At 36.1% G+C, this 21,289-nt stretch overlaps 1 protein-coding gene across 1 annotated transcript in view; it reads left to right on the forward strand.

Annotated features, from left to right (window-relative positions):
* The first annotated feature begins 1,518 nt into the window (after nucleotides 1-1,518).
* Nucleotides 1,519-21,289, forward strand: part of USP33 (ubiquitin specific peptidase 33) — a 42,409-nt gene continuing 22,638 nt past the window's right edge. Inside the window, exons 1-9 of the mRNA XM_052636652.1 lie at nucleotides 1,519-1,614; nucleotides 1,819-1,872; nucleotides 2,295-2,357; nucleotides 11,336-11,488; nucleotides 14,174-14,276; nucleotides 15,012-15,081; nucleotides 16,089-16,202; nucleotides 17,304-17,382; nucleotides 19,045-19,462. Coding sequence (XP_052492612.1) covers nucleotides 1,534-1,614; nucleotides 1,819-1,872; nucleotides 2,295-2,357; nucleotides 11,336-11,488; nucleotides 14,174-14,276; nucleotides 15,012-15,081; nucleotides 16,089-16,202; nucleotides 17,304-17,382; nucleotides 19,045-19,462 — 1,135 coding nt within the window. The 5' untranslated portion in view covers nucleotides 1,519-1,533. The remainder of the gene's footprint in view (nucleotides 1,615-1,818; nucleotides 1,873-2,294; nucleotides 2,358-11,335; nucleotides 11,489-14,173; nucleotides 14,277-15,011; nucleotides 15,082-16,088; nucleotides 16,203-17,303; nucleotides 17,383-19,044; nucleotides 19,463-21,289) is intronic.

The following is a 21,289-nucleotide window of genomic DNA, read 5'->3' on the forward strand; positions in this document are numbered from 1 at the left end:
TAAGAGGGAAAAGATAATTCACCCTCACAAGGAGGTGAGAGGTGGGTATGAAACCATTCCCTATACATAAATTAAAAGTGGAAAACATTAGCACTTATTTTAATTTAGGTTTTGGGTTTTTTGGCTGTACCGTATAGCAGGTGAGATCTTAGTTCCCCAACCAGGGATCCAGAACCATACTCCCTGCCTTAGAAGCTTGGAGTTCTATCCACTTGACTGCCAGGCAAGTCCCAGCAATTATTTCATGCTTTGAAAGCAAGGAGCATGGCTTATTTGATATTATGTAATAATATGATATTTAGAAATCATGACTTAATCAACATTAACTTCATGGTGATTCCTGTTGTATTTTGTAGGTTATAGTGTAATATTGGACTTATTAAAATGATTTGGTTTGATAGAACCTCTTTAATATATCTACTAAAGCATTAATATTTCAGCAATTTGTGTTTTAAAATACATGCACACAATTATAAATGTGCTGATATTAACACATTAGTAAACATATTAAACAAAAAAGTTCTACCAAATCAAATTTATAACTGTTTAAGGACTTCCTTGGTAGCTCAGATGATCCTCCGGCAACACAGGAGACGTGGGTTTGATCCCTGGGTCAGAAAGATTCCCTGGATAAGAGAAGGTCTACCCACTCCAGTATTCTGGCTTGGAGAGTTCCGTGGACCGTGTAGTCCACTGGGTTGCAAAGAGTCAGACACAACTGAGCAGCTTTCACTTTTGCTTTCAAGCTCTAAGTCTGGTCAGAGTCTCAACCTGGGATAACTTTGTTGCCTAGAAAATATAATTTTACACTGTGTAGTGACCTTGGTGATTGAAGCTCAGGGTGGTGGTGGGGGGGAGTTCTGGTAGAAGGAATGTTGTTAAGTTATCTTGCAATGTACAGGACACCTCCAGCTACAGATAATTATCTGGCCTAAAGTGTGAGTGGTGCAGGGTGGAGAAACTGATACAGTTATATCTTCCGTGGGTGCTGTTGCTAGTGTGAAAGTGGTTTCCATCTGAATTCTTATTCTTTTCAATTCCAATTCTAGCCTAAAGGTTAATCTTTTTAGAAGAAAAATAGGGGATGTAAATACTTAAATAACCTGATGTTTTTTCCCTTTCATCTACCTCAAAAACTGAACTTGGAGAAGGGGAAAAAACAGCAAAAGTAGTGGAGAAACAAACTTGCATTGACTCACAAGTGTCAATTTTAATAACATGATTATTTATTAGTAGGTAAATTTCCAGTGTTGAAATTGAGTTGCGAAAATAACCTCAATGTATTTGAGAAGATACAGTTTTGTAGGGCACTACAAAATTCAGTTGTGAAATTCAGTTGTGAGAATAGGTTCAGTGTATTTGAAAATATATACTTTTGTAGGACAAACTTATAAACATGTATGCTTATTTTACCTTTTATTTTAATAATTTTTCATATATTAGCACTTTTAAAATTAACTTTTCTGGTCAATTTTTCTGTAGGTGTTACCTCATTTGGAAAGCATTGAGAAACAGGAAAACATTTCTAACAAAATGTCATCTTTTCGAAGTCATTGTCCACATTTGGATTCAGTTGGTGAAATAACTAAAGAAGATTTAATACAAAAATCTCACGTAAGATAGAGGGCTTTTTTCCCTTCCTTTAAAAAGCCATATTCATTTTTCTCTCAAACAAACATGTGGGTTTCTTTTTTTAAATAAATTACTACAATATCCTGTGTTCATAAATCCAAATTTTTATGTATGATATTAATGAATGTATGTGTTTGGCCATGTTAATGGAATGGTGATGTTATCTCTACGATCTTCTTCTCACAGGGTTCTTGTCAGGATTGTAAAGTCAGAGGACCAAACCTTTGGGCATGCCTGGAAGTATGTGTGTGTTTCTTCTCAAAAGTTTGATATTATAAAAATTTATATCTGAATAAGGTGAACTAGAAGATTTTTTTGACACAGGATTTCATAAATGAACATACTTTAAAAAGATTGTTATTGATAATAAAAATTAAACTTTAAACTTTGGGTATTAACTTACAATGTTTTTTGCAGAGTTTAATAAATCACTAAAATATTTCACACTTTTTATTAGAGGTGACATATCTTTTAGCTTAAAAGTATTCTGATTATATTCTTTTGTGCCTGGTACCTTTTGGTTAAAAGAACTTAAGTTTGGAAGTCATTTAATCTTAAAGTTAAAATGTGATCAGAACTTCATTGTAAATGTAATTGTAATGCTTATTATTATAAATTTACATATTGTAAAATGCCTTATTTTCCTTTTTATATATTCATAGAATAGGTGTTCATATGTTGGCTGTGGTGAATCACAAGTGGATCATAGCACCATACATTCTCAGGTATGTATATAGAAAAATTTCATGCCAGAGATTTTTAAAATATAGCCTGAGGAAAAAGAAAAACAAATACAACATTATTAATTCAAGTTGTCATTCAAAATTTTGTCCTTTATTCTTCTTTTTTAATAAACAGTGAGTTAAATCTTAGCTTATAAAAAGGTGGGGACAGGAATTGCTGGAAAGGTCAGTGTTAGGTAATATGAGGTGATAATTAAAAGAGCAGTGATTTAAGAAATGTACCTCTGGGTCCTAAGATGGCAGAGGAATAGGACGGGGAGACCACTTTCTCCCCAACAGATTCATCAAAAGAACATTTAAATGCTGAGTTAATTCCACAAAACAACTGTGAATGCTGGCAGAGAACATCAGGCACCCAGAAAAGCAGCCCATTGTCTTCAAAAGGAGGTAAGAAAAAATATAAAAGACAAAAAAAAAGAGACAAAAGAGGTAGGGACGGAGCTCTGTCCTGGGAAGGGAGTCTTAAAAAGAGAGACGTTTCCAAACACCAGGAAACACTCTCACTGCTGAGTCTGTGGTGAGCCTTGGAAGCACAGAGGGCAATGTAACAGGGAGGAAAAATAAATAAATAATTAAAACCCACAGATTACGAGCCCAACGGTAACTCCCCCAGAGGAGAAGCAGCGAAGACGCCTGCACCCACCACTAGCAAACGGGGGCTGGGCAGGGAGGCGCGGGCTGCATTGCCTAGAGTAAGGATCTGGCCTGAATGCCCTGAGGGCAATCTGAGCGCACCAACTTGGGCTAGCAAACCAGACTGTGGGATAGCTACCATGCGAAAAGCCCTAAGACACCGCCAGGCCAGCGCACAGAACAAAGGACTGAACAGAACTAGCCAGCTGCAGACCATCCCTCTCTGGTGACAGGCAGCCAGAGCCGGAAGGGGGCAGTTGCAGCCCCAGAGAGACATTATCTACCAAACTGCAAGCAGGCTTCTTTGCTAAGACTTCTTGGGGTTCTGGACAGTCAACATCCGCCTGAGAAGGTGCACTGGTTGTACATCCAGGAAACCGAGTGGCAGGGACGGGGGAGGTGATAAGTCGCAGCGACCGTGCTCGCCAAACACCTCATCACCTGAGCTGCTTGGACCTGGGAAGGGCACAAAACACAGGCCCAACAGAGTCTGCGCCTCTGAGGACTACCCAAGTGCCTGAACCTGAGCGGCTTAGACGTGGGAGATGCATGAAGCCCAGGGCTGGCCTCGGACGGTTCCCGGCGGAGCAACCTAGAGCCTGAGCATTGTGGGCAGGGAGGGCACACAGGCCTTGAGTGGGGGCAGGCCCAATGTGGCTGAGGCACTGCGAGCACATGCCAGTGTTATTTGTTTGCAGCGTCCCTCCCTCCCCACAGCGTGACTGAACAAGTGAGCCTAAAAAAAGTGTCCACCACTGCCCTCTTTGTGTCAGGGCGGAAATCAGACACTGAAGACACCAGCAAACAGAAGAAGTTAAAACAGAGGGAACTGCCTTGGAAGTGACAGGTGCAATAGATTAAAACCCTGTCTAGTACCAACTACATAGGAAGGGGCCTATAGATCTTGAGAAATATAAGCCGGACCAAGGAACTATCTGAAAATGAACTGACCCCACAATACCCACAATAACACCAGAGAAAGTCCTAGATGTATTTTTACTATTTTTATGATCATTCTTTTTTTTTTTAATTTTTAAAAAATTTTAAGTCTTCTATTACTCCTTTAATTTCAACTTTTATAACCTACTATTACTTTGCAAAAAAAAAGACCCTATTTTTTAAAGCAAACTTCATATATATATATTTTATAATTTTTGTGACTTTTTTTCTTTTTTTTCTTCTTTTCTCTAATATTGTAGTTTTGAAATTCCAAACTCTACTCTAGATTTTTAATCTTTGCTTTTTGGTATTTGTTATCAATTTTGTACCTTTAAGAACCAATCTTCAATACCCATTTTTACTTGGGAGCGAAATTACTGGCTTGACTGCTCTCTCCCCCTTTGGACTCTCCTTTTTATCCACCAGGTCGCCTCTGTCTCCTCCCTACCCCTTCTCTTCACTACCCAACTCTGTGAATCTCTGTGTGTTCTAGATATTGGAGAACACTTAGGGAACTGATTACTGGCTGGATCTGTCTCTCTCCTTTTGCTCCCCTCCTTTTATCCTCCTGGCCACCTCTGTCTCCTTCCTCCCTCTTCTCTTCTCTGTATAACTCCGTGAACATCTCTGAGTGGTCCAGTCGTGGAGTGCACATAAGGAAGTGATTACTGGCTAGGTGCTCTCTCCTCTGTTGATTCCACCTCATCTCATTCAGGTCACGTCTAACTCCCTCCTCCCTCTGCTCTTCTCTATGTAACTCTGTGAACCTCTCTGGGTGTCCCTCACTGTGGAGAAACTTTTCATCTTTAACCTAGATGTTTTATCAACGGTGCTGTATAGAAGGAGAAGTCTTGCAACTACTGTAAAAATAAGACTGAAAACCAGAAGCAGGAGCCTTAAGTCCAAATCCTGAGAACACCAGAGAACTCCTGACTCCAGGGAACGTTAATTGAGAGGAGCTCATCAAATACCTCCATACCTACACTGAAACCAAGCACCACCCAAGGGCCAACAAGTTTCAGAGCAAGACATACCACACAAATTCTCCAGCAACACAGGAACACAGCCCTGAGCTCCAATATACAGGCTGCCCAAAGTTACTCCAAAACCATTGATGTCTCATAACTCGTTACTAGACACTTCATTGCACTCCAGAGAGAAGAAATCCAGCTTCACCCACCAGAACACCAACACAAGCTTCCCTAACCAAGATACCTTGACAAGCCACCTGTACAACCCCACCCACAGCGAGGAAACTCCACAATAAAGAGAACTCCACAAACTGCCAAAATACAGAAAGGCCACCCCAAACTCAGCAGTATAAACAAGATGAAGAGACAGAGGAATACCCAGCAGGTAAAGGAACAGGATAAATGCCCACCAAACCAAACAAAAGAGGAAGAGATAGGGAATCTACCTGATAAAGAATTCTGAATAATGATAGTGAAAATGATCCAAAATCTTGAAATCAAAATGGAATCACAGATAAATAGCCTGGAGACGAGGATTGAGAAGATGCAAGAAAGGTTTAACAAGGGCCTAGAAGAAATAAAAAAGAGTCAATGTATAATGAATAATGCAATAAATGAGATCAAAAACACTCTGGAGGCAACAAATAGTACAATAACAGAGGCAGAAGATAGGATTAGTGAAGTAGAAGATAGAATGGTAGAAATAAATGAATTAGGAAAAAAGAAAAACGAATTAAAAGAAATGAGGACATCTCAGAGACCTCCAGGACAGTGTTAAACACCCCAACATTCGAATCATAGGAGTCACAGAAGAAGACAAAAAGAGAGACCATGAGAAAATACTTGAGATAAGAGTTGAAAACTTCCCTAAAATGGGGAAAGAAAGAATCACCCAAGTCCAAGAAATCCAGAGAGTCCCAAACAGGATAAATCCAAGGCGAAACAGCCCAAGACACATATTAATCAAATTAACAAAGATCAAACACAAAGAACAAATATTAAAAGCAGCAAGGGAAAAACAACAAATAACACACAAGGGGATTCCCATAAGGATAACAGCTGATCTTTCAATAGAAACTCTTCAGGCCAGGAGGGAATGGCAAGACATACTTAAAGTGATGAAAGAAAATAACCTACAGCCCAGATTACTGAACCCAGCAAGGATCTCATTCAAATATGAAGAGGAAATCAAAAGCTTTACGGAGAAGAATTCAGCACCACCAAACCAGCTCTCCAACAAATGCTAAAGGATATTCTCTAGACAGGAAACACAAAAAGGGTGTATAAACTCGAACCCAAAACAAGAAAGTAAATGGCAACAGGAGCATACTTATCAATAATTACCTTAAACGTAAATGGGTTGAATGCCCCAACCAAAAGACAAAGACTGGCTGAATGGCTACAAAAATAAGACCCCTATATATGCTGTCTACAAGAGACCCACCTCAAAACAAGGGATACATACAGACTGAAAGTGAAGGGCTGGAAAAAGATATTCCACACAAATAGAGACCAAAAGAAAGCAGGAGTAGCAATACTCATATCAGATAAAATAGACTTTAAAACAAAGGCTGTAAAAAGAGACAAAGAAGGACACTACGTAATGATCAAGGATCAATCCAAGAAGAAGACATAACAATTATAAATATATATGCACCCAACATAGGAGCATCGCAATATGTAAGACAAGTATGAATGGGGAAATTAACAATAAGACAATAATAGTGGAAGACTTTAATACCTCACTCACACCTGTGGATAGGTCAACTAAAGAGAAAATTAACAAGAAAACACAAACTTTAAACGATACAATAGATCAGTTAGACCTAATTGATATATATTGGACATTTCACCCCAAAACAGTGAATTTCACCTTTTTCTCAAGTGCTCATGGAACCTTCTCCAGGTTAGATCACATCCTGGGCCATAAATCTAGCCTTGTTAAATTCAAAAAAATTGAAATCATTCTAGGTATCTTTTCTGACCATAATGCAGTAAGATTAGATCTCAATTACAGGAGATAAACTTAAAAATTCCAACATATGGAGGCTGAACAACACACTGCTGAATAACCAACAAATCACAGAAGAAATCAAAAAAGAAAATATGCATAGAAATGAAAATGAAAATGAAAACACAACAATCCAAAACCTGTGGGACACTGTAAAAGCAGTGCTAAGGGAAAAGTTCATAGCAATACAGGCATACCTCAAGAAACAAGAAAAAAGTCAAATAAATAACCTAACTCTACACCTAAAGCAACTAGAAAAGGGAGAAATGGAGAACCCCAGGGTTGGTAGAAGGAAAGAAATCTTAAAAATTAGGGCATAAATAAATGCAAAAGAAACAAAAGAGACCATAGCAAAAATCAGCAAAGCCAAAAGCTGGTTTGAAAGGATAAATAAAATTGACAAACCATTAGCCAGACTCATCAAGAAACAAAGGGTGAAAAATCAAATCAATAAAATTAGAAATGAAAATGAAGAGATCACAACAGACAACACAGAAATACAAAGGATCATAAGAGACTACTATCAGCAATTATATGCCAGTAAAATGGACAACTTGGAAGAAATGCTCAAATTCTTAGAAAAGTACCACTTCCGAAAACTGAACGAGGAAGAAACAGAAAATCTCAACAGACCCATCACAAGCATGGAAATTGAAACTGTAATCAGAAATCTTCCACCAACCAAAAGCCCAGGTCCAGACGGCTTCACAGCTGAATTCTACCAAAAATTTAGAGAAGTGCTAACACCTGTCCTACTCAAACTCTTCCAGAAAATTGCAGAGGAAGGTAAACTTCCAAACTCATTCTATGAGGCCATCATCACCCTAATGCCAAAACCTGACAGAGATGCCACAAAAAAAGAAAACCACAGGCAAATGTCACTGATGAACATAGATGCAAAAATCCTTAACAAAATTCTAGCAATCAGAATCCAACAACACATTAAAAAGATCATACACCATGACTAAGTGGGCTTTATCCCAGGGATGCAAGGAGTCGTCAATATCCGTGAATCAATCAATGTAATACACCACATTAACAAATTGAAAAGTGAAAGCCATATGATTATCTCAATAGATGCAGAGAAAGCCTTTGACAAAATTCAACATCTGTTTATGATAAAAACTCTCCAGAAAGCAGGAATAGAAGGAACTATACCTCAACATCATAAAAGCTATATATGACAAACCCAAAGCAAACATTATCCTCAGTGGTGAAAATTTGAAAGCATTTCTCCTGAAAATGAAAGCATTTCAGGAACAAGACAAGGGTGCCCACTTTCACCACTACTATTCAACATACTTTTGGAAGTTTTGGCCACAGCAGTCAGAGCAGAGAAAGAAATAAAAGGAATCCAAATTGGAAAAGAAGTAAAATTCTCACTGTTCGCAGATGACATGAAGTTCTACATAGAAAACCCTAAAGACTCTACCAGAAAATTACTAGAGCTAATCAATGAATATAGTAAAGTTGCAGGATATAAAATCAACACAGAAATCCCTTGCATTTCTATACACTAATAATGAGAAAATAGAGAAATTAAGGAAACAATTCCATTCACCATTGCAACAAAAAGAATAAAATACTTAGGACTATATCTACCTAAAGGAACTAAAGACCTATATATAGAAAACTATAAAACACTGGTGAAAGAAATCAAAGAGGACACTAATAGATGGAGAAATAGACCATGTTCATGGATCGGAAGAATCGATATAGTGAAAATGAGTATACTACCCAAAGCAATTTATAGATTCAGTGCAATCCCTATGAAGCTACCAATGGTATTTTTCACAGAGCTGGAACAAATAATTTCACAATTTGTATGGAAATACAAAAAAACCTCTAATAGCCAAAGCAATCTTGAGAAAGAAGAATGGAACTGGAGGAATCAACCTGCCTGACTTCAGGCTCTACTACAAAACCAGCCAACAAGACAGTATGGTACTGGCACAAAGACAGAAATATAGATCAATGGAACGAAATAGAAAGCCCAGAGATAAATCCATGCACCTATGGACACCTTATCTTTGACAAAGGAGGCAAGAATATACAGTGGAGTAAAGAAAATCTCTTTAACAAGTGGTGCTGGGAAAACTGGTCAACCACTTGTAAAAGAATGAAACTAGAACACTTTCTAACACCATACACAAAAATAAACTCAAAATGGATTAAAGATCTAAATGTAAGACCAGAAACTATAAAATTCCTAGAGGAGAACATAGGCAAAACACTCTCCGACATACATCAAAGCAGTATCCTCGATGACCCACCTCCCCGAATATTGGAAATAAAAGCAAAAATAAACAAATGGGACCTAATTAAACTTAAAAGCTTCTGTGCAACAAAGGAAACTATAAGCAAGGTGAAAAGAGAGCCTTCAGAATGGGAGAAAATAATAGCAAACGAAGCAACTGACAAAACAACTAATCTCAAAAATATACAAGCAACTTATGCAGCTCAATTCCAGAAAAATGCAGCTCAATCCCAATCAAAAAATGGGCCAAAGAACTAAATAGACGTTTCTCCAAAGAAGACATAACAGATGGCTAATAAACACATGAAAAGATGCTCAGCATCACTCATTATCAGAGAAATGCAAATCAAAACCACAATGAGGCACCATTTCACGCCAGTCAGAATGGCTGCGATCCAAAAGGCTACAAGCAATAAATGCTGGAGAGGGTGTGGAGAAAGGGGAACCCTCTTAACCCTGTTGGTGGGATGCAAACTAGTACAGCCACTATGGAGAACAGTGTGGAGATTCCTTAAAAAACTGGAAATAGAACTGCCTTATGATCCAGCAATCCCACTGCTGGGCAGACACATCAAGGAAACCAGAATTGAAAGAGATACATGTACCCCAGTGTTCATTGCAGCACTGTTTATAATAGCCAGGATATGGAAGCAACCAAGATGTCCATCAGCAGATGAATGGATAAGAAAGCTGTGGTACATATACACAATGGAGTATTACTCAGCCATTAAAAAGAATACATTTGAATCGGTTCTAATGAGATGGATGAAACTGGAGCCTATTATACAGAGTGAAGTAAGCCAGAATACACCAATACAGTATACTAACGCATATATACGGAATTTAGAAAGATGGTAACAATAACCCTGTATACGAGACAGCAAAAGAGACACAGATGTATACAACAGTCTTTTGGACTCTGTGGGAGAGGGAGAGGGAGAGGGTGGGATGATTTGGGAGAATGGCATTGAAACATGTATAATATCATATAAGAAAGTAATCGCCAGTGCAGGTTCGATGCATGATACTGGATGCTTGGGGCTGGTGCACTGGGACAACCCAGAGGGATGGTACGGGGAGGGAGGAGGGTGGGGGGTTCAGGATGGGGAACACGTGTACATTTGTGGCGGATTCATGTTGATGTATGGCAATACCAATACAATATTGTAATTAACCTCCAATTAAATTTATATTAAAAATTTTTTTTCCAGAAAAAAGAAATGTACCTCCAGGTGTATGGAGGTGATCACTGGAAATATTAGGAGGATGTGGAAGTTGAAGTCAAGACTAGAAGTCTAGGCTTATGACAGGGCCTGACTGACTTCAAGGCTCAACTCATATTACCTTTTGCTCTACATCCTCCTTACTGGAGTCTCCTGTCTATATCACCTTGGTGGTTTGGTGCTCGTGTGTAATTCTGGCATGCTTCTTTTACAGATTAGATAGAGCTCACATTCCAAACTATACATTTCTTGAGAATGAACCATCTTTTTCATTTATATTTATCTCTGCAGCATCAACTATTCCTGACAGGGTTCCTCAAGAAAATTACTTAAGACTCTTAGGCATCTTCATACTTAATTAATTTACTTCTCTTTGGTGGATCTAGAATGGTGGTGTTATGTGCCATTCTTGGGAGAATTGAGAAAATGGTTACTCAAATCATTTTCTGTAGGGCATTATTGTCTTGCAGAACTCCAGATGAGAAAGGCGGGAATTTCACATATCCAAGATTATATATTCGCTATTGCTTGAGGTCTTTTGTGCTTTAATTCATGTCATTTGTATTCTTTTGCCATTCTGATGTCCTTGAATACTTAATGTGCTATTGTCAGTTTTCTTGTATTATAATTACTTGCTAACTGCAAAGCAGACTCTCATAATAACTCTTTGTTTATCTTTATAATGAATAGTGGTGAAAATAGTAGAATAATCTTTGTAGTAGGCTTGGATATTGTTACTATTCGCTATGCTTTAACAGTAGCAGTTTATCTAAGTATTGTTTATTTGGTGCTCTGGTTTAAATCTTCTCTTTTGAATATATTGTTCTTCATTAAAGGCCAGCAGTTTATCTCCTATGATCTTTTGAAAGGCTTTCAACTATAACTAATTTTGATTCCTCTTCTCTCTCTCTCATGAAATTATTCAGGAGACAAAGCATTATCTAACTGTGAACCTTACCACTCTTCGAGTATGGTGTTATGCTTGCAGCAAAGAAGTATTTTTGGATAGGAAATTAGGAACTCAGCCTTCATTACCTCATGTAAAACCACTTCACCAAATACAAGAAAATGGCGTACAGGTAATAATTTAAATCCATGGAATTGAAATATTAAATACTTTCAGAAAATAATTTCAGAGTTTGTCATGTAGCTGAAATTTTAAAGAACCCTACTTCATCTTTACCAGGTTTCCACAATGTGCCTTTTTTCTTCAAATGAGAATCTGGCCTTTTTTCTTTTGTGGAATGATAGATTAGGGTAAAATTGAATCTCACACGTGTCTAAAAATGGAAAAGCACCTTATAGGTTTTAAAAACTTAAGCAACTGGCTCTAGGAGAGGTGATGGGCCTTCTTTAATAGGCCCTAATTGAACTATCTTTTCCTCATTTCCCTCCCTGCTGCACTCCCATGTCTATTATTGTGAATGTTTTACTAATTTGTTGAAAACCAGATAGAATATATTAAAACTTAACATCAGTCTTTGACTACAAAATATGTGTGAACTTGCAAAGATTGCTCACTTAATTTTGAGAATTTTCAAGTTCTATAAAAGTAGGAAAGGGAGGGACTTCCATGGCAGCCCAGTGATTAAGACTCCGTGCTTCCACTGCAGGGGGCATGGATTCAATTCTTGGATGGGGAACCAAGATTCCACATGCCTTGCAGTGCCCCAGAGAAGAAAATAGGAGAGGGACATGGAAAAATAAGAGTAGTTGGTGTCTACTTACGCTAATCATCATTTGATCTGTTTTAGTTAACACATCAATGGGGTTTTTTCCCTGTGGGTTATAGAAATTACAGTGTATTTCTAGAATTGTGTTCTTTGATGCCAATTCTTAAGATTTTTTCTGTTGTATCTTTGTATTACATTCTGATGGTAGAAATTTGTGATAATAAATTTGTTGGCCTCACATATAATATAACCTAAAGTGACTAGATTTTAGACAAGGTATACTTGTTGCATTTCTAGTTTCACAGTTGAATGACTCTAGTTCATAAATCATCATTACTATTTCTCCCCTGATACCTATTTATCATCCAGAAATACATTTTTTGGTTTTGTTAATGGCATGGTAGTTTGAAAAGAAGTTTGTGTGAACCCTCTTATACTGTTAACAAAAACGTGATAATTGAAAGTTTAATCACATGAGGAACTGATAACAGTTTATATTAATCAAAGAATAAGTGCAGATAGTCCACAAAAAAAGAAATACAAAAAAAAACACATCAAGAAAATAATCGTCACTAACGAAAATGCCATTTATACCTGATAGATTACAATTGCAACTCTTTTTTTTTAAGAAGTGACTTTTCAATATGTATGTAACTTATTTTTCATTTATTATTTTATTTTTGGTTGCACTGGGTCTTCATTGCTATGCGAAACCCAAGCACCACAAGGAAGAGTAGCACCCGCTCACCACAACTAGAGAAAGCCTTTGCACAGTAACGAAGACCCAGTGCAACCCCTTAATGAATGCTGAATCTGGTTGAATAAAAATACTGATACTTTTCTGATAGCTTGTAAATAACCTCTGGTGAGTTATTTTTATGACACATGAAAGACATGAATTTAATTTCATACAACTTCCCAGTGATCCTGTTGTTAAAGAAATTGCTCAGAAGAAAAAGTTATTTGTGCAGATTTCTTTAGTGATATAAAATTTATAGACTATTTGAACCCAATTCATTAGAGCATTAATTACAAGTTAACAGTATTGGAAATCAGTCAAATGTCATTAAGATTTTTCAAACCATATTCTAGGAGGTAAGATTTTGAATGATTTTTTTCTAAAAACTGTTCTGCTGCTGCTGCTAAGTCGCTTCAGTCGTGTCCGACTCTGTGCGACCCCATAGACAGCAGCCCACTAGGCTCCTCTGTCCATGGAATTCTCCAGGCAAGAGTACTAGAGTGGGTTGTCATTTCCTCCTCCAATGCGTGAAAGTGAAAAGTGAAAGTAGCAACCCCATGGACTGCAGCCTACCAGGCTCCTCCGTCCATGGGATTTTCCAGGCAAGAGTACTGGAGTGGGGTGCCATTGCCTTCTCCGAAAAACTGTTCTACTTCTCTGTATTTCAATACAACCAAGTGAGAATATGGGCCTTCCCAAATGTCTAGTATCTACAAATGCCAGGAAGGTAAAGTATAAAGTGGGTGGGTGTGAGTGCATATGCATGTCATGTGGAAGAAGAATAGGCTGTAAAGTTTGAGAACCAGAGCATGTGCTGAATTGCATTCTGCTATTCAATTTCAGCCTCCCACTGAACTTTGTCAACTGGGTGCAATGTACTTTGAGATTCTTCTATTAGAAAACTTGTAAAATTTTGAGTTCTTTTAAAAAAATTTTTAATTGGAGGATAATTGCTTTACAATATTATGTTGGTTTTTGTCATGCAGCAGCAAAATTTGATTTTTTTATGTGAGCTCTCCCAATGTTTAAAATGTTAGCTCAAAAGTTTTGCTTTTGTTTGGGTTTTTGGCCTTTAAAAAAAAAGGTTTTTTTATTTAAATAATATGGACTGGCATTTGACCAGCAAGTCACAAGTTGCAAACTCTTGAGTTAATCCAATTCTCAGGAATTAATTTTGGAACTTTAGGAAATATTTAAAACTATTTCGTATGCATAAAAGGATGCAAAATAACTTCAGTAAGAAGTATCAGGAGAGGAGAGATTGTAGAAGTCTACAGATCAGTTGAGTAAAAAATTTTCTAAAAATTTAACCTAAGGATTTGTTTAAGCCTGCTATCTTTTCTGTTATCAAGGATTTTAAAATACCCAGTAACACAACATTAAAAACTCCTCTGGTTGCTGTATTTGATGATCTGGATATAGAAGTAGAAGAAGAAGATGAACTTAAGGCAAGAGGTAAAATAATTCTCCTATATAACACATTCCTTTGTATGCCATTGCCCATTTCTTTAGGGAACTGTATTGTGAAAATTTCAAAGTCGAGGTGATAAGATAATTATAAAAATAAATTCTAGGAACCAAGCTATTTGTTAATGCTTTTTAAAAAAAAGTCACCTGTTTATATAATTAATTTAGGAGCATTTTAAGTTCTGATTTTTTAAATTTACTGCATTATGCATCATTTGAAAATACCAAGGAAATATCCTTTTGTTTTTAATGATGCATGAGTGAAAGTAGTGCTAGTTGGCAATATTTGATTGTAAGAAATCAATAAAGTAATTGTATTATTTAAAAACTGAAATTTTACCTAGGAAAATTATTATTTGTGAAAAAAAGCAAACTGAAGTTTTGATACTTGGTTTCTCTGGCATCAGTTTACTAAAGCCCACAATATAAACTATCTGTATATATAGTTTTGTACAAACTTTTCTGTTTTATAATTCATATAAGGGAATCTTAGCCCATTAAGAGTATATCTGAATAATTTTCTGAAAATTATCACTTTGGTGTAAGTCTGACCCCTCTTTGAGTTATTCAGGTTGTTGCTATTTGTATTTTTATAATGTATTTTGTATTTCCCTACCATAGCTTAGGAACCATAATAATTAACTAGTTATATACTTAGTGAACACTCATAAAGTTGAGTCATTGGATTATTTAATGATGACATAACATAATTTTTCTTAATAGGTCTCACAGGTTTGAAAAATATTGGAAATACTTGTTATATGAATGCAGCTTTGCAGGCTCTTTCTAACTGGTAAGTAGAGAAATTAATTTTGTTAGTATAGTTGTTTAAAGTTATTCTTAAACAGCAGAAAACTATGATGCTGTAGTATGCTTAGAAAAAAAAGAGAACTGAGAGAGGGAAAAGAAAGAAATATACTTTAATAGTAATATTGGAAAGTTAATAATTATATTCAGTCTCCCTAGCCAACTGGATTCCATTAATCCCTTGCTGTACCTCTTCCTCACCCCTCTCAACATATGAAATGCCTTCACTTAAATTATCTGGATTAACTAAAACCTAAATGTACAAATATTCCTGAGAAAGTTTTCCTCTTTCTTGTTAATTGACTCCTAGGGTAGAGTAAGCAACAAACTGCGTTGGGACATAATCCATTGTTGTCCCCATAGGGTTACTACTCTGTGCCTGTGGTTTCCTAAGAGTGCTGGTCCTGGCTTAGCTCCTAGGGAGTTGTGCGTCTTTGAGGAAGTTGTTTGTGTTTACATCTAGAAAAGGAGGAGCTTAAACTAATTCCTCTGATCACTTTTCATTCAGAGATCCTAGGAAAATATTTCATATTTTTCTGTAGGTGGAAAGTCTCTAATAAAGCAGTTAGGTTTTTTTGTTTGTTTGTTTTCCCTCAGTCTTAGTCCTGTGAAGGAGATAGATGCAGTATGAAATGTTCTGTAGATGATCACCCAGGGAAGAGAGGGAAAGTCATAGAATCAAGTTCTGATGAACCCTGATATTTAGACACTTTATTAGAGCAGAAAAAAATAATAAAGAGGGGAAAGAGTTGCCAGAGAGGTAAAGAACGAAAGTAGAAAAGTGATCTGACAGCGTTGAGGACTCTAATGTTGTGGGTCAAATCTGCTGATGTGCTCAGCAAAATAATGAGGAAACAAATGTGAAGCTGTAAAAGGAAGCAAAGAAATAATAGATACAGTGCTTTATTTGTCATACTTCATTGAATGGCTAGAAGTCAATCAGTATTAAGCTTTGACTCAATTCTAAAATTCCTTTTTTTTTTTTAAAACTAGCCCGCCTTTGACACAGTTTTTTCTTGATTGTGGAGGACTGGCTCGAACAGATAAGAAACCAGCTATTTGTAAAAGTTATCTCAAACTAATGACAGAGCTCTGGCATAAAAGCAGGTATGTACTTATTATGTTTATTTTCTTTTATTATATTTTAAACTGAATATTGTAAATATTTGCATGTGCATTTATAGAGATGTAAAAAGTAGAAGAGAAACAGATTGAGGCATTCAATTTTGGCCACATTACATTTGACAGTGAACATCCAAATGAAGTATCTGGACTGGAGATAAAATGTTGAACTTCTGCAGTTGCTGTTAACACTTCTGAATTTTGTGGACATTCTCACAATGCTAAAATCAGACCGTAGAGACATATAAGAATGTTTATTTTTCTCCTTATATTTATTTGCTCTAAGTGTAGCATTAGAAGAGTAACTGTCTGCTATAAAGTTTTTTGTATTACAACTCTTAGTCATTTATCCCTATTGGGTATTACCTGGCTCTAATGTTTCCAAGTTCCTTACTCTATAGCTAGAACTTGAGCTTAACTGCTATGTTTAAGTTTCTTTGCTCTGAAACTATGAACTTCATATTCTTGGAAGTTTACTAAACTTCAGAAGTGTCATAGTACAGGGTTCTAGATGATTAAATCTCTTATGGTTTACTTTTCATTTTTGTTTTCATGGGTATTTGATAACTGGTTTAAAATTTTTATTTAGGTAGTGTACTAGGTATCCTTATCTTAATTTTTCCAGGAATTTTAAGTAATGAAAATATTATTTTAAGTAACTAGTATTTTTTGAAAAATCGTATGGTAGAGCATAGTCATTTCTTTAGGGGAGAGAGGAATAAATTATAGCTTAAATATAAAAACTAAAAAAAAAATATATAAAAACTAAGCTATTTTCATGAACTTTTGAAGCTTAATACTGGGCCACTTTGAATGATTTTTTGAAACATGAACACTTTTCAGTTTGACTCTTTGAATTTTTGATTTCTCATTTCTGAAATAAAAATTAGAGCCTTCCCTTGTCGTCCAGTGGTTAGGACACTCAGTTTCCAGTGCAGGGTTGGATTCCCTAGTCAGAAAACTAAGATCCCACATGCTACAAGGCATAGTCAAAAATAAATTAAAAAAAAAAAAAATTGCTGGATACTTAAAAAAAAAACTAATTAAAAATCACAAGTTTCTTCCTAAAAATGTTTTCTTCCTCAGACCAGGATCAGTTGTGCCTACTACTCTGTTTCAAGGAATTAAAACTGTAAATCCAACATTTCGGGGGTATTCTCAGCAGGTAGGTCTTTATTGCTTAGAAATTTTAAATTTGGGGGTGTATAAATATGCCAGTATTTTCTAGTGCTTTTAGCTTTGAAAAGTTGTGCATCCAGAGATAAATTTTTACTTATATTTTCTGTATTTTATAATTAAATATTTTAATACTGTCATTTATTTCACATTATAGTATGATCCAAATTTAATTTTTCACATACAGCTAACAAATGTAGCAAACAACAGATTTTAAGAATTTTCTTAACCTATTTTTAAAAGTTTCTTCTTCATTAATTTTTGTGCTTACATTGATGTATAATAGGTCTATTTGTGGACTTTCTAATCTACTTCATTGACCTGTAATTTTTTTTAATTGATACCAGTGGCAGTTTCAATTATTGTTGTTTTATGTAATATTTTTTCACATTAATACCTAATCCTCACATATGTTTCCTTTTTTCAAAGAAATACCTGTTCCCTATTAACTTTTTCTTACACAAATTCCTGTATCATAGGGACTTCCTTGGTGGTCCGGGAGCTAAGACTGTGTGCTCCCAGTGCAGGGGGCCCAGATTTGATCTCTGGTCAGGGAACTAGATCCTACATGCTGCAGCAGAGTTTGCATGTTATAACTAAAGAAAAAACTCCCATTAGGGAATGCATGTACACCCGTGGTGGATTCATGTCAATGTATGGCAAAACCAATACAGTATTGTAAAATAAAGTAAAAATAAAAATTTAAAAAAAAAATTTTTTTTTAATCTCACATAAGGTCCCAAGTGCCTCAGCTAAGACCCAATGAAAGAAAAAAGTGAAAGTGAAAGTCTCTCAGTCGTGTCTGACTCTTTGCAACCCCATGGACTTCTCATGGACCCCATGAAATTCTCCAGGCCAGAATACTGGAGTGGGTAGCCATTCCCTTCTCCAGGGGATCTTCCCAACCCAGCGATCGAACCCATGTCTCCCTCATTACAGGCAGATTCTTTACTAGCTGAGCCACAAGGGAAACCCAAGAATACTGGAGTGGGTAGCCTATCCCTTCTCCAGCGGATCCTCCTGATCCAGGAGGTCTCCTGCATTGCAGGTGGATTCAGACCCGGTACAGCCAAAGAATTAATACATAAATTTGTTTTAAAAAGTTCCTGGATCACAGACACTGATTTAGTAGATGTAACTTGGGGGCTATGAATTTGTATTTTTGATAAACATTCTAGATTGATCGAGGATTTTGAGATATAGTACAAAATTAGATAAAGCTTTAATTTTAAGCCAGACATACTTGAATTTGATATCTCTCTGAATTCTTATTGTCTGATGAGACAAATCCACATTTTCTTTACACCTTACTCCTCAAGTTTTTTTTTTTCAGTAACAGCAGTATTAAAGCTACTTTCAGATCATCTTCAGCCTTTTGTTCTTTTTTTTTTTTAAGTTTTTCTTGAAATACATCTTCAGTTTTTCATTAATTTTGTTTTCTAACTTTTTTTTTGTTTTTTAACGTTTTAGAACTTAGAACATCCTATCCCTCCAGTGCCCTATGTTCTGCTAAGTTATATGTCCACATTGTAATGCTACACATGTAGAAATCAATTGCTAACCACGTTTTGTCTCTCAAGTCTTTCTCTCAAGTTTCTGCATACACTATTTTTAATGAAATGGTACTATCTGTGTTGCTTACATATAATAGGATGCTCAAGAATTCCTTCGATGTTTAATGGATCTGCTTCATGAAGAACTGAAAGAACAAGTCATGGAAGTAGAAGAGGATCCTCAAACTATAATGACTGAAGAGACCATGGAGGAAGACAAGAGCCAATCAGATGTAGATTTTCAGTCCTGCGAATCTTGTAGCAGCAGTGATAAAGCTGAAAATGAAAATGGCTCTAGAAGCTTTTCTGAAGATAATAATGAGACAACAATGTTAATTCAGGATGATGAGAACAATTCAGAAATGTCAAAAGATTGGCAAAAAGAGAAGATGTGCAACAAGATTAATAAAGTAAATTGTGAAGGAGAATTAGATAAAGATAGAGACTCTGTATCTGAAACAGCGGATTTGAACAACCAGGAAACTGTCAAAGTGCAAATACACAGCAGAGCTTCAGGTGACAGTTTTTATAATTTGCAAATGATAGTGTTTCATTTGTGGACAAAGGGTGCAAGATATGTGTTCAAGATTATATTTGTAATTTTACTGTTTTCTAAAATTAATATTTTGTGTGCAGTTCGTGACCTTATAGTTCAGCCATACTAATTTAAAGAAGTAGGGAGGGACTTTCCCTGGCAGCCCAGTGGTTAAGACTCTGTGCTTCCACTACAGGGAGTATAGATTCTATCCCTGTTTGGGGATCTAAGATCCCACATGCTGCGTGGTTCAGCCAAAAAATAAAAGAGGGAATTAAATAGATGTTACTTTTGCGCTTTCTAACTAGTAGCTGCTGCTGCTGCTAAGTCACTTCAATTGTGTCTGACTCTGTGTCACCCCATAGACGGCAGCCCACAAGGCTCCCCCGTCTCCAGGCAAGAACACTGGAGTGATCTAATTAGTAGAGTTTAGTACTATTTGCATGTGAGTATTAAGTTGGTGTCATTTAAAGCAGATTTGTAAAAGAGCAAAATAATCAAAATTGTAGACTATTAGATTTAGATTGCTGTCATTGGAGTCATGTCAGTTACAAAATATTTAGTGTATGCTTGGCATAGGAGTGTAATGTATTACAATGAACTCTGTTTTGATAGGGTTATACCACAGTACTGGTCACTGTTCTTTTGAGAAAGAGCAAGTGGCCAAATGAAAGACAGTTGAGTTGTTTTGCATTTTACATTTATTTTTTCTTGGGTTAACTTGTCTTAGCTTAATGTGGTATTTAATTCTCCAAAGCACATAAAATCAAACCATCAGAGGTTCAGATTCTCTAATCTTAAAATAAATGGGAGACAAGGAACATAAAAAATTTATCTTCTGTAACTACTGAATAGTGGGCAGTACTAAATTTACTATGGTTTTTGAATGAACACAACTTTTTTCTGGAGAAGAAGGATATTTCCTTAACCACGGGAATACTCGTGGTTCAGTGCATTAATACTTGTGCAATAATACTTGTGTGCAGTGCATAAATGCCTTCTAGTCAAGAAAATGTGTCCGGCCCCTTGATTATACTGACATAATGTTTAGAAGTTTAGATGTGGTTAGAAGTTGTTTAATCATTAGTTATGTAAAATTTCAGTATTGAAAGACTTAGCAGTCTGCTATCTAGCCTTTCCTCATAAAAAACCTAAGCAAGTGACCTACTAGTTCTTTATTGTTCCATAACAAGTCTATTACAATTAGTAACTAATTGATGACCTAGATCAGGGATCTGAGCTTTTACATTTTCTGATTGAAAAATGTAACAAAGACGATATATGACACACAAAACCTAAAATATATACCATCTGGTCTTTTGTAGGGATCATTTGCTAATCCCTGACCTTCCCTGACCTAGATTGTGTTAACTTTATTCCCTTCTAAAAGTCCTAGAGTGAGTCTCCTCCTCTCCTCCTATTTTCTTCCCTTAGTATTATCAGTCTACTTTTAGTCATGGTTGAGATAATAATGAGAAATGCCTCTGTGAAAGTCATAAAAGTCATTTCTTGTGCATTATCTGGAAAAATCTCTGAAATCATTCTGTTTCAGCATCTGTTATGTACACTTCTCTTTTCTTCACTCAAATGCTTTTTTAGCAGTTTCTCGCCATGAAACATATGTTATATACTAGGAATCCAACAGCAAATCAAGATAGCTCTCACAGCACTTATATTTTCTTGATTCATAATTTAATTCTCAAAAAAAGATGTTTTTTCTGACAGAGGGTTTTATTTCCTTTTATTAAAGTAAGAATAAAATAATTTATAATTATTTCATGCCTAAATTTCTTCCTGGATTTTGATTA

This window comes from Budorcas taxicolor, chromosome 3 (genome assembly GCF_023091745.1).
Source record: "Budorcas taxicolor isolate Tak-1 chromosome 3, Takin1.1, whole genome shotgun sequence".
Taxonomy (NCBI): domain Eukaryota; kingdom Metazoa; phylum Chordata; class Mammalia; order Artiodactyla; family Bovidae; genus Budorcas; species Budorcas taxicolor.